General features: G+C 42.0%; 1 protein-coding gene across 4 annotated transcripts in view; it reads left to right on the top strand.

Annotated features, from left to right (window-relative positions):
• The window catches only part of LOC133414373 (LIM and SH3 domain protein 1-like), a 37,926-nt gene extending 27,967 nt beyond the window's left edge, over positions 1-9,959 (top strand). The window contains exons 4-7 of one of the 4 annotated variants that reach the window (XM_061699667.1): positions 1,347-1,454; positions 4,236-4,335; positions 4,441-4,535; positions 5,889-9,959. In XM_061699667.1, the coding sequence (XP_061555651.1) occupies positions 1,347-1,454; positions 4,236-4,335; positions 4,441-4,535; positions 5,889-6,062 (477 nt within the window). In that variant the 3' untranslated portion in view covers positions 6,063-9,959. Of the gene's footprint in view, positions 1-1,346; positions 1,455-4,235; positions 4,336-4,437; positions 4,536-5,888 lie in introns of all 4 variants that reach the window. The other 3 variants (XM_061699669.1, XM_061699666.1, XM_061699668.1) reach the window with 3 other exon arrangements.
• The last annotated feature ends 3,911 nt before the right edge of the window (positions 9,960-13,870 follow it).

Genomic DNA, 13,870 nt, shown 5'->3' with positions numbered 1-13,870 from the left:
CTTCCGACATTCAGACATCAAACCTCAGAATTGTGAGGTAGACGTGCAAACCACTCGTTAACTGTGCTGCCCAAACATACATAAATCACTGCATTGAGAGCAATGTTTGAGCATAGAATCGAGCCTATGTAAGCTCAGGACAGTTGTTTGATGTACCACTGGGAACAGAAGTTATTTCACTATAAATACCCCACCAAATCTCAAACAGGAAGTCGATTGGGCCACAAAAATGCATGGCTTCCTTTACAATGACAACTATTTAAAATACACTTATCATTTCGCACCATTTCTTCTTAAATCAAGCATCAACAGCAATTTCCTGTTCTTCAACAACAACAGAGTGAGTCATCTTGCATTTGTCATTAGTGGACTAAATAGCTGAATAAAACCGTTTGTTTGGGGATGCTCATGCTCTGGCACCATTGCTATGGGAACCTTATTGCTATGGAAGCTGTCACCCCTCATTACGAGACTTTGTGAGGGAGAGAAATAAAGAAGGAAGAGAGAGAATTGTTGGTGGAGGAGGGCAGATCGAGGGGGGGGGAAGAGGAAGACAGACAGCAGTGCGCACCAGTGCTTGGTGGTAGGAAGGGAAGGAGGAGCTGGGCTGAAAGAGGAAACGCATTATCCCCGGAAAGACAACGCAAGACCTCTCGGGTGTGGAGGAGAGTCACACGTACGCAGTGAAATATGAATGAAGGCGCACAAAAGGACGGCAGGAGGGCGCGGGGAAGAAAGCAGCAACGTGATTGGAAGAAAACAGGAGAGAGACAGTAGGATGATGGGAAAATTATTCTTCATCATGGCTTAACTTGGCGTGCACAGTAAACAATGAATCACAACGTGAAGTGATTTGTCCTCGTTCAAGTGTCATTTCCATGCAGCGCAAGTAAAAAATCCTCAAGTGCAATCTATACAAGCCGATCCCTAACCTGCCGAGTCAGTACTGCAAACACAATAACACACTACACTACCTCTCCACGTGCCCATATATGGTTACCACCTTTGGCCGTCACTCCACCATGGAACAGGAAGTGAGTGTCACCACGAAAGATGAAGCAGAACACTGCGCCCAGCCTTTGTCCCACTGATTTTATGCTAAGTATTTTAGCCCGTTTATCCTAATGTTCCATGAGAAAGTCACTTCATAGAAATGAAATCAATTTGCTTGGTGAGATTTGCTTGCTCTGACTTGTTCAAAAAGTTTACGTTTGAAAAAGAATAAAGCGGCTACGAATAATGGAGTTTTCTCGCTCACACACACAGACATTACATTGCACAGTTAATTTCATTCCAGTTCTGCATGTTTGATCTCCCAATTAACAATTTGTTTTTTTTCTGCTTAGGTTCTCTACAAGGAGGATTTTGAAAAGAATAAAGGGAAATCCTTCACTGTGGTCACAGACACGCCAGAGCTGCAGAGACTCAAGATATCACAGAATCAAGTTAGCAACGTACGTGTCCGTAAAGTAGTATACCCAAGTTCCTCTTCATACTGTGTTTAATATTAAAGTCCACTAAAAGTAGATTTAGATTATTAAAAAAAAAAAAAAAAAGTATATATCACGTATATAAAATGAGGCTTCAAAATCATGAAAACTCAAGCCGTTCAGTCCGCTCTCGAACGCTGTGGGTTTATCCGCTGATTGAACTGTCAATCAAATACCTCTACTACGACCTGAAAAAACGGATCCTACTTCGTCTGATAGCTTTCTTATACCTACACATAACTACATGGTAGAGCTGTGAAAAAGCCTCTGGTGGCTGGCATATACAGTATATCTCACTCGTGGGGCTTTTCCACGCCGTGACAAGAAGACACTCTGAATCAGCCATGCCAGCCCAAAGCCACAGTCTACACAGCGGCTGTCTAGTTGGACTTTTAAATAAAGAAAGAAATCATCAGCCCCCCACTCTTCCGCAGTCAATGCAATACAGTCGTGAAGACACTAACGAATAAGACTCACAACAACTTAAGTGAATAATTTTCCCCAGAAGATTAAGAATATATCCCTCTGTGAGGACTGGTATATTGTTCATGTAAATGTGTTGCTGCACTGTTCGTGTTCAATATCCTTTGCTTGAAGCTTAACACCGTTGCGTTGCTCATTGTGTTTGCCTTTTTAATTTCACTAGTTTAATGCTAAGTTATGTGGTGGTTTTAAATACACGTGTAATTCTCTTTGATTTGTTTAGATTGATAGTAAACTTAGACTGGGAGTGGGATTAAACAGCTTGAAGCCTCTTTTTTGAAGAATTCTGTCTGCCAAACTGCAGGTAGAGAACAGCTGAACGACCGCTCATGTCTCAGAAAATTAGAAAGGCAGGTCACTTGTATCTCAAGGCAGCACTGAATTGATACAGGAAATGATATTCATTTTAAGGGGGGGTGTCCATGCTATTTGCATCAGGGCTTGGTCACTAACCACTGATGGGTCACCCTTATGTTTTTCGTCAGTGAGACAGTTTTTCTGCAGTGTTCCACATCAAGAGCCATTAATTAGCTTCCAAGTAAGAGCAGTCAAGTAGAAAGACACACAAACCACTTCATCGCACATTTCCCCTCCTCCCTCACCACCGACTATTCCCACGGGAATCACACACACACACCATACCTACTTCCCCGCTCGTAATGACATAGTCAAAAGTGGAGGCTGATGGCTAATGGCTGAGGCGAAAGGTACATTACATGTCACACAAAAGCCACATGACTGGAACGAGCAGAGATTGAGGCGCTACATCTGCTTCCAATCACTCCCAGCCTGTCATACGCCAAACTCTGCCATCTTGTGTCCAGCTTCTTCTATTGTGCTCCTTTCCCACCATTGAGGAGCATAGGCCACTTCCTGCAAATCCCTGCCATCTGTTCAGACTGCTCCTCAAAAAACAAAACCCAAATAATCTTCCTCTCTCTCTCTCTCACTCACTCACTCACACACACACACACACACACACACACACACTGTAGCAGCGTTTTGCACTTGAGAGCATTGTTCTCTCCATCACTTGCCCCGCTGTCCTCACCACTGCAAATGGACTCCTCACCACCACCGCTAAGAACAGTGAACCCTTTGATGCCGTCTGCTAGCAGGGCCGTAAATCTTGACCCGGGAGTTCTGTGAGTCAGTCTGTTGAGAGGCCTCTCTATTCATGAAGAGCAAATTTCATCGGCGAGGCGTCCTTTTTTTTCTTCAGTTTTTTGGGTGAATTTACCACCCGAAGTCAGGCGTAAAAAAAATGTATGCTCAGTCATGACTTCCTTACCCGCACAATGCTTCTGGCTCATTCATGCGGCCCCAAAAAAAGCTTCTGGTCCAGTCTGCAGCCATCCCCCCAACCCCTCAGGCCTCCTCCCTCTTTTGCGTCACCTGCTTGCTCTGATGTGTCAGCGGCGGTTGCCACGCAACGGCGCACACCCGGTTTCCTGCCCACCGAGATGTCACATCCTGTCAGCGTCTGGAGGTGAGAGGTGTTACTGCACTTGGTCCCCACACCCATCACCCTCGCCATTGTGCTGCAAGGGGGAGACTCCTGGTGGTCATGAAGTGAACCTCATTGTCTGTGTCCTCAAATCAAAGTCGTGTTAGTAGTGTGTATAATTGCCGAAAGTAATTGTACTCAAGTAAGAATACTGTTCATGTAGAATAATATGACTCAAGTAAAAAGTAGTCCTCCAAATAATTGAGTGAAATAAAGTATTCCGGGAGGGGGGGGGGACTACTCTCGTACTGTAGTAACTGGTAAGTAACTTCTGATTTATTTAGTTTAGTCAAATCATGAATGTAAATTGGAAAAAAAATTAAAATGGGAATGTATAAATTCAGATATTGACCAACAATATCACTTTAAGTGAAACAATAAATAATCTTTATAAAATAATATAAATTAAGGCAGATTCTCCCACAAAAAATTGTCTTAACTTTCTTTGTTGACATTGATGAAACAGCACAATAGGTTATTGAGGTTTTTTACAAGCTTTCACGAAAATGTGTCACTTTGAAAACTTTGTGCGGTCATGTGACTGTCTGGCTCCTTTTGATTGGTCAAATGGAGTCAGCGTAGCTATTCGTTCCATTTGATTGGTGAAACAGTCATGTGACAGAAGTCTCTGACAAAGCAAAACATCGCTCAAGCAATAATAGATCAATAAAAGTAAAAAGCGGAATGTCGCTCAATGTAGCGAGCTGTTGTCTGTAATCGTAGTTTTTTTTTTTTTTCCCTCATTGTATCTTTAGGTCAAGTACCATGAGGAGTTTGAGAAGAGCAAGACTCCACATCTCCACGAGGAATTAAAGAGCAAGACTCAGCATCAACAGCCAGGTAACCCTGCCCCAGGTAGTTCTGCTACAAAACCAGTTCCAATTAATCGTAATAGATACCCCAACCATCTCTCAATTGAAGCCTAACGGCCATTTTGTCTTACCACTGTTTCAACAGCAGCTTTCCAGCCCCCGGCTGCCTCTCAGAACTACCACTATGATCCTGCCCCTGAGCCTGTGCGCCCAGCGGCCGCTGCACCTCCTCCCAGCGCCGGGGTATGTCCTCCGTCACCCTCTCTCCCAATTTCCTCAATCAAGAGCTTGAAAAGAAACATAATTTTATGTTGTTGTTTGAGGAATAATGTCATAGCAAATGTAGCTAAATATTCTCCCGGTGGGCTAAAGAGAAAAGATTGTAGCCCTCATTAGGGTTCTTGGCTGAGCTGGAGCCTATCCGAGCTTACTTTGGGCAAGAGGCAGGGTACACCCTCGACTGGTCGCCAGCCAATTGCGGGGCACAAACATAGACAAACAAGCATTCACACTCCATGATATATAAATGAAGGCACATTTAATCACTATATTGACGATAGCCGTCAGATGGAAGGTCGTCCTGAGAATTGTGTATTTTCCGAAAATGGTCAAATTCCGATTTGTACAGTTTTTAGGTGCATTTGACAACTATATTGATGGTGGCCATCACATGGAGAGTTGTCATTTTCTTTGCTGAGGTTTTACAGGAGTTCAACTATTTTGTGTGACTCGAGGTGTATTTTGGGGGTGAAAATTATTGTCATATTGTGCATGTGACCACAATATACTATACTCACAAAATGTTAGGGATATTGGGCTTTCAAGTGAAAGGTCAGGATGAACCTAAAGTGCACTGCTACCTTTAGCGGTGAACTTAATTTGAGACTCTTCTTTTATCTTTTGTATGCATGTCTAATAATTATAATTCATTCTGTGAATGTGCTCGGAAGGCAAAGCACTCGTATCTCAAATCATCTTTGCCCATTGAAATTAATTAATTATTTCTGTCCCAGCTGCCAGTAAAAAAAAAAAAAAAAAAAAAGTTGTTTTAATAAGGAAAAAAAGCACTTAGTGTACTTTATAAAAACAAAGTAGTAATATAATAAAATGGAATGTAAAGAATTAAAGTATTTATGCATCATGATTTAATGCTGCAATTCAATTCAGTGTGCTCTGCCTACCAGATGCTAACTGTTAGCATGTAAATGGCATTTTCCATGTACGTTAGCATTAAGCTAAACTGACTTTCATAAAGGAGACCTATATAGTTGTTTAAAATACACAATTTTCTTTGGCATTAAACAGCTTGAAGCCTCTTTTTTTGGTGAATTTTTCACCATTGCCAAACTGTTGGCATTGTGAAGTGCATTGAATTGAGTTCCCTGCCACCATACAGACCTCGTATCTCAGGTTTGAGCTTGCAAATCAAAGCAAAAACATCTGCCGAATAACTGCTCGTAACTTAAAAATACCTAAATCAGATTATTCATATTTCAAGACACCACTGTATCCCTAACTTTTTGTGAGTAGTGTATAATATTTAGCAAGTATTTCCATTTCATAAAGTGACTGAAAGAGGTGTTTCTGGGTCCACAGAAGAGGTACCGGGCGGTGTACGACTACGCCGCCGCAGACGAGGACGAGGTCTCCTTCATGGACGGCGATGTGATCGTGGACGTGCAGCAGATCGACGAGGGCTGGATGTACGGCCGCGTGGAGCGCACTGGCCAGCAGGGAATGCTGCCTGCCAACTATGTGGAGGCCATCTGAGAGGGAGAGAAAAGGAGAAAGCGAAAGAAGAGGTAGAGAAAGGGAGGGCAAGGAGTAAAAAAAAAAAAAAAAAAAAAAAAAAGAAAAAAAAGCCCAGTGCCATTTCATCTTTAACGCAGCTTCTCTTGATTTAACCTAGCCTTGTCCCCCCCATGCCGGCTCCTTTCTCGCTGTTCAGCTCGCTAACCTCAAGCCTTCTTTTGTCTTAACTTTTTTCTGTCTGTGTGTACTGATGTTTGGATGTCGCTCATCCTCGTCATCTTTGTCGCATTCCGGAAGTCAGCTCCATCTTGGCTACAACACTTAAAATTCCCCCCAGCGCAAACATTGTGCAAAATATAAGGACAAATATTTGGAAAATTTCCGCGTGAGTCATTCCACACAGATGTTATTTTGTTTATTTGTGTGTGCGTTTCCTCAGCAAGACTGGAAGCCAAGTTTAATCTCAGTCACTCAAACACTTGTACATTCCTTTGATCTCTCAACCCTGTCGGATCAGACAGCTGTCCGTCCTAACAGAGTTTAAGTCTAATATATATTTATAGACCCTGATGTGATGCGCTGCATCATGGGTAATGTTGTTCAACTGGAATCCGGAGCACCTGCTCTTGTAATTTCTGTTTTGGTTTTTTTGTCACGGGCAGACACAAAAGGGATCAGGGATGAGTTTGGGAACATCCAACATACATATTTGTACACACCTGACTTCCTGTTTCCTGTGATGCAATGTCCTTTCTTCCCCCCTTTGGCCACAAAGTTAGCGTACACAGCACAACTGTATTGTGACCTTTTTAATCCTTTTATTCCTCTGCTTCAGCAACATTTCAGTCTTAATTTTTCTGAGAGATGTGAATGAATGTCTTTGACTTGTTTATTCCCCAACCCACCTCGCCTATCTTGTGCTCATGTTCTTCTTTGCCTTTTTTCTTTGTTGTATTGTAAGATGCTTATTTTGAACAGCAAAATTGTCAATTGTATTAAATGAATAAACCAGCAACACAATTTATGAAGGTGGAGTTTATATAAAATGTAAATGACAAAAAAAGGAGAGGTAGTGGGAGTTGGATAAGGAAGCAGTGGTGGAGTGAGTGGAAAGCTAATATCAACAGTGTGCCCAAAAACTTATAAACTGTCAGCCAGCGTTTGATTGGTCGGTTGGTAGTTACTAAGACTTCCTCGGTGTAAATAATGTCCGACGACGGGGTGTGATTGATTGGGGGTGCGGATATACCTAGGTGACATTTGTACAATTGTGTAAGTATCATAATAGACGTCATGGTGCGTCACAATTTATTTTACTGTGTAAGATAGCGACGGAGGGAATCGTAGTGGTCCTAATTTTTATTTGAAATATCAATCAATTTCAGACATTTGACAACTTATCTACACCAGTTCAGAAGGTCATAGTGTTCTGCCTTCTTCAGGCCAGCGTAGAAATTTGTTAGACCGTCAGGCACAGCAAACTAGCATTTCATGGGGTGGTAGATCAGTAAACTAGCTATGTCAGGCTAGCATGGACGACGACAACAAATAATACAAACTTTATCCCCTAAAACATGTTACTTGTAATCCTTCAGCTAGCATTTGAGTGGTCAGTAGGTCAGTGTGCCTGGCTAGCGTAGCACTACGACAACTGTTATCAACTTTGTCGCCAAAACTTACTAGTAACGAGTAAGGGATCAGCTAGCATTGGAGAGGTTGGCAAGTCAGTCTGTCGAGGAAGCGTAGACCTACTACGACAGTTAATATGAACTTTGTCCCCCAAAATGTGTTAGTAGTAACTAATAATGTGTCCGCTGGCATTTAAGCAGTCGGTACAAGCCAGTGTAGCACTATGACAACCATAAACACAAACTTTGTCCCCAAAAACGTACTTGTAACCGGTAGCCTGCCGGCTAGTGTTTCAGTGTTTGGTAGGAGAGTCTGTCAAGCTAGCTTAGCATGACGATCACCACAAACTTTGTCCCCACAAAGGTGTCACTAGTAACCAGTAAGGAGTCAGCTAGCATTTGAGTGGTTGGCAAGGGTCTGCCAAGTTAGCATAGCACTACAACAGTAACTTTTCTGTGTTCCCAAACTCCTTCCCATTCTCAAAACATGGACTGTGACTGGGGAATTGGGTATGATCACAAAAGAGTGAATAGTCATATTTGTGACTTAAATTATCAGACAACTTTGATGACTTGCTATTTCAGAAAGCTGATTTAGAGCCCACTCCCTCTCCCTGAGGCAAGCATAAGAATTGTTGGACAGGTTTTTGTCCCAAACATGTTACTGCACCTTGTTACTTGTAACTAATAACATCACAGCTAGCAGCGTAACAGTACAATGACCATTTATCTGTGTACATAATTTCCCATCAAACTCTTCCGTCATTCTTGGACCAAGCACTGCGGCTGACAGTTGTCATTTAAAATTGTTAATTATCGATCGATTCGGACATTTGATGCATTTTTTGACAAATTCAAAATTACGGTACATACGCCGTTTTAATGCACACTGCCTCCCTCATGTGAGGGTGGGAATTGTCTGGAACAACAGTTTTTGTCCCCCAAAACATGTAACGAGTCAGCCTGCATTTGATTTGTTGGTAGCTCAGTGAGCTCGTGTAGCACTATGAAGACCATTTCTCTGTGTGTGTGTCATCTCAGAGACTATTCTGTCATTCTCAAACCATGCACTGAGACTGGGGTCATGTGTACGACAGAGAATTAAGGAGTCGTACTGTTTTTTTGTTTGTTTGTTTTTTTGTGAATTTGGATGTTCACATTTTTTACAAAAGTGACTGTTCGCTGTTACAAGAGTGATTGGATTTTAGATTCATCTATCAAGCTAGCGTACCACTACGACAACTGTTTCTCTGTGCACGTCATCCCTGAAACTATACCGTCATTCTCAAACAACGCACTACGACTGAGGGCATGTTTACAATCGTGACAAAGGGAATAATAGGAGTTGTATTTTAAATTTGGACATTTACAAATTTTTTGACTACTTAAAAGTGATTATGTACGCCATTTTAGAGCACTATCGTAGGAGTTGTGGGTCATTGTTGACAGTAATTTTATGAGAGAACAATTCTTGCCCGCTAAACTCTTTGCTAGGAACTAATAATGTGTCTGTCAGTGTTTGGTTGGTTGGTTGTTCCATCTGTCAAGCTAGCGTAGCAATACGACTTGAACGGCGTTCTGTGCGACGGCACTAGATGGTACCCCCCTGATATATCGTCAACGGGGATCGGGGGGTATAATGACGGTAAATTTCTGGAGCTCAACAACAGTCCCAAAACTAACGGTTTACATTGTAAAGGCAACTGTCAACACGCCCGACTACGACCATTTCTCTGTGGACGTCATTTCCGAAACTATTCTCATTCTCGATCAACGCACTGCAATTGGGGCAAGTTTACAATAGAAGGGATCATGGGAGTGGTTTTGAAATTTTTAGCTCAATTTAGACATTCAGATGTTTGACAACTTGCTGTTTTGGATGGAAGCAAATGTTGTTGTTTTTTTTGTTTTGTTTTTTTGCGCACTCAACCGTTCTCTCTTCCAAGTTATCCTGTCCCCGCCTCAGTCGAGTTTTCTCTCTCTGTGCTTCTGACTCATCAGTCCATGCTTGTCATTCCCGCTTATATGTACACGCCGTAATAGGAATCATGAAATCCCGCAGGTGGAAGCTTGCAGACCAGTTTTGTGCATTTGTCTTTTTTTCATATTTGTTATGATTTTTAAAAAAGGATTAAAGATAGCATATGCATATTGACACATGTCAAACAAATCAAAAAGAGTACAACAGGACTTGGTCAGATGTTAGGACCTGATATCATCTCCTGTCACAGCACTTCAAATTGTACTTAATGATTCTGCAGATTAAATAAAGTCATTTTTCTCAGACTGTTTGTCTCTCTTTTCATACTGTGCAAAGTAGTTGGGACAAGATTTGAGCTTAAAATACAGTATACTCTGTTTATTATAATTTATTTGATTTACATTTGGGCCTCTAGCTATATAAGGCCCATGTTGTATTGTGCAGTGACCCCACATTCTATTTGTTACAGACTGGGGGAGGTGAGAGTTACACCATCAAATCGCAGGTGAATGATAAAATGCCACCTTTTGACTTTTAGTCCAATGTTTTATATAGCTGTTTTGTTGTGTGTAAAGTAGCTATGGGTCGGAATTTCCTGGTTTTCGCACTCCCCATCTTCGTGTCTAACCCTACCTCTGCTAGATATCATTGAGCTAAATCCTCCACGAACTCTGCTATTGTTCTTTCAAACCACCCGAATTAAGATCCAGAAGCATCCCATTGTCGCAACTAATTTCATAATTTCGATTTTTAAATTCAATATCGATAAAATCGATGTTCAAAGGCTCGTTGGTTAGCGTTGTGTTGCTAACTTCCGGGATTTGTCTCGTCTATGGTGAAATATGTTGTCTCTTTACTGCCACCTTTCGCAGTCACCCTGCTATGACACCACAGCCGTGTGGTTCTTTATGCACTGTACGTATTAAAAAATATATATAATAATAATTAATTGGGTATTATTACTAAAACACATTCGTCGAAACTGTTTAAAAAGCTTTCAAAATAAAATTTTGAAAGAACTGTGACGGAGTTTTCCCCGAGTTCGTCTTGCCAGGTTTCGACCATGAACTCACCAAGGGATCTTAACATAAGGCATATCAACGACATATATACGGATTAAGTATAGCTAATCGAATGGGGTCGTTATGAAACGTTGTAAATTTGCTTTACTTCGGCGTTTAGCATTCCTTAAAAAATAATTTGGTTTTCTGCATTCGTAAGGACCCTGCCCATTTCCGAAGTCTTCCGATTGTAGCCGAAGTCTTCGACCGGCTCCTGCCCAGCTCGCTTTTCCTCTCGCTGTTCGATTAGTCGTCATTGCAATCATGGTGGACATTATGGTGTTGATGTTTTTCGCCATCATGGGTCTCGTCTTCCTCTCGTACATCATCTACATGCTGTGAGGACGATGGCGGCCGTGTGGAGGAGGACGAGGAGGAGACGCATTTCCTCCCTTGCATCCCTACTGCCTCCATCGCGGACAAGGGTGAGGATGCGTTTAATGGCATTACGTAAATTTGACTATTTACGCCGATTGTACGCTAATATGTTGTGTTTTGGATGCGTAAAAAAAAAACATCTGTAACTGAAATATGTCCAAATAATATTTGTTATCAGGTGACGTGTGAAGTGATTGGGCATCATCTGTTTCAGGTTGGACAACCAGTGGCTGGACCGTGAAGGCTTCTCCATGCAGAAAATAACAGATGGACTCTCCCGAATGATTGAATTAGTCCATGTTTTTTTTTTTTTTTGTCTTGTTTTTTTTTGGCACAATACGGGTTAGAACCATGCCAGCGGAGGATCCCCGGTGGTTAAAAGCTCATTTATCATTGTTATTTATTGGTTGTAAACACGTATTAAGACTATCACCTTTTAGTTTTTTACCACTAAAGCTTATTTATTGTATTAATAGTGACCATGGATTTTGTGTTCAATAAAGATTATTTCAATGAAAGCCTGTAGTATAAGAGGTGCTCTTTTTGGCCAGCACGGGGCGCCGTTGACTATGGGATGCCGTTTGGAAAGCGGCTCGCTCTGAAAATAACAGTAACATTTTGTCACATTTAGTCTCAAACAGTGTTTAAAAAAAAAACTGGTGTGAATTTTTGACACTCACTTTTCTGCCCATTTAGAACGATATTTGTCAACTCTATTGTTAAATCCAAATATTAAATGTTGCACCTAAATCAAAAATGTTAATATTAAATTTAAATAAATAATACATATACATTTTAAATATATATATCTAAATATAAATCTTAAATCTAAATGTTAAATATATATCTAAATCTTAATGTTAATTCTAAATGTTAAATACATCCATTTTCTACCACTTATCCGAGGTCGGGTCGCGGGGGCAGTAGCTTTAGCAGGGATGCCCAGACTTCCCTCTCCCCAGCCACTTCATCCAGCTCTTCCGGGGGGATCCCGAGTCGCTCCCAGGCCAGCCGAAAGACGTAGTCTCTCCAGCGTGTCCTGGGTCGTCCCCGGAACACCTCACCAGGGAAACATCCGGGAGGCATCCGAATCAGATGCCCCAGCCTCCTCATCTGGCTCCCCTCGATGTGGAGGAGCAGCGACTCTACTCTGAGATCCTCCTGTACTCACCAAGCTTCTCACCCTATCTCTAAGGGAGAGCCCGGATACACTGCAGAGGAAACTCATTTCGCCCGCTTGTATCCGGGATCTCGTTCTTTCGGTCACGACCCACAGCTCGTGACCATAGGTGAGGGTAGGAACGTAGATCGACCGGTAAATCGAGAGCTTCGCCTTTCGGCTTAGCTCCTTCTTCACCACAACGGACCGATACAAAGTCCGCATCACTGCAAACGCTGCACCGATCCGCCTGTCGATCTGCCGTTCCATTCTTCCCTCACTCGTGAACGAGACCCCAAGATACTTGAACTCCTCCACTTGGGGCAGGATCTCATCCCCGACCTGGAGAGGCCAGGCCACCCTTTTCCGACTGAGGACCATGGTCGCCGATTTGGAGGTGCTGATTTTCATCCCAGCCGCTTCACACTCGGCTGCGAACCGCTCCAGTGAGAGTTGGAGATCACGGCCTGATGAAGCCAACAGAACCGCATCATCTGCTTTTTGCAGATGATGCGGTTCTGAGTCTGTAGTTTGTCATCATCATAAGGGGTCTTTTAGACGTGCTTTGTCTGGTCCCTCACCTAGGACCTGTTTGTCATGGGTGACCCTGCCCGGGGCATAAAGCCCCAGACAACTTACCTCCTAGGATCATTGGGACACACAAACCCCTCCACCACGATAACGTGACGGCTCAAGGAGGGGTAAAAGTTAAATATATATGTAAATGATAAATCTAAATGTGAAATATATATCTCAATGTTAAAACTGCATCTAAATATGAAGTACATTTCTCAATGTTAAATGTTTAATCTATCTGTAAATGTAGAATGTAAATGTTTAATATATAGCTAAATGTTATGTATATATATATATATATATATATAAATACAAATGTTTAATATATAGCTAAATGTTATATATATAAATACAAATGTTTAATCTATATCTAAATGTGAAATCTAAATGTGAAAAGTTAAATCTGAATGTTAAATATATATCTAAATATAAATGCTAAAGCTAAATGTTTCTGGTGCAACTAAACATTTAGCTAAAATGCAACTCTAATTGCCGACGGTCGTAAGTACCAAAATAATAGTTCAACGTCACTGTATGTCTCTCGTTCCCAAAAAGATTAACTTATAAAAAGGCTCTTATCTGGGGAAATGGACTCTTGGACACAGATCATAGTTATAATAACTACATGAAATAACAAAACAGGTTTGGAGAAACTGTATTTGACGTGTAGTTTTAGTGTTTAGCCGTCACTTTTAAAATCGACTGGAGGATTTAGGACCCGGGAGAGCCTTGGCCGTCCACCTCCACCGGGTGGCAGGCGCACGCCCCTGTTAGCCAATATCCATGCTGCTCATTCTGCAAATATGTCCGGTCAAACGGCGTTTTGGCAGCAATACACAATTTTCCATGGCGACGGCGACAGCAACGACCACAGGGCTGCCGCAGACCACCTCGATCACTTTGTATTGCTGCCAAAACGGCTCTGCCGATGTTCTCTGCTGTTTGCAGATGATGTGGTTCTGTTGGCTTCATCAAGCCGTGATCTCCGACTCTCACTGGAGCAGTTCGCAGCCGAGTGTGAAGCGGCTGGGATGAAAATCAGC

The sequence above is a fragment of the Phycodurus eques genome, chromosome 16 (genome assembly GCF_024500275.1).
Source record: "Phycodurus eques isolate BA_2022a chromosome 16, UOR_Pequ_1.1, whole genome shotgun sequence".
In the NCBI taxonomy this organism is placed as follows: domain Eukaryota; kingdom Metazoa; phylum Chordata; class Actinopteri; order Syngnathiformes; family Syngnathidae; genus Phycodurus; species Phycodurus eques.
Note: the sequence above shows the minus strand (reverse complement) of the source record. Positions and strands in the feature narration are given on the sequence as shown.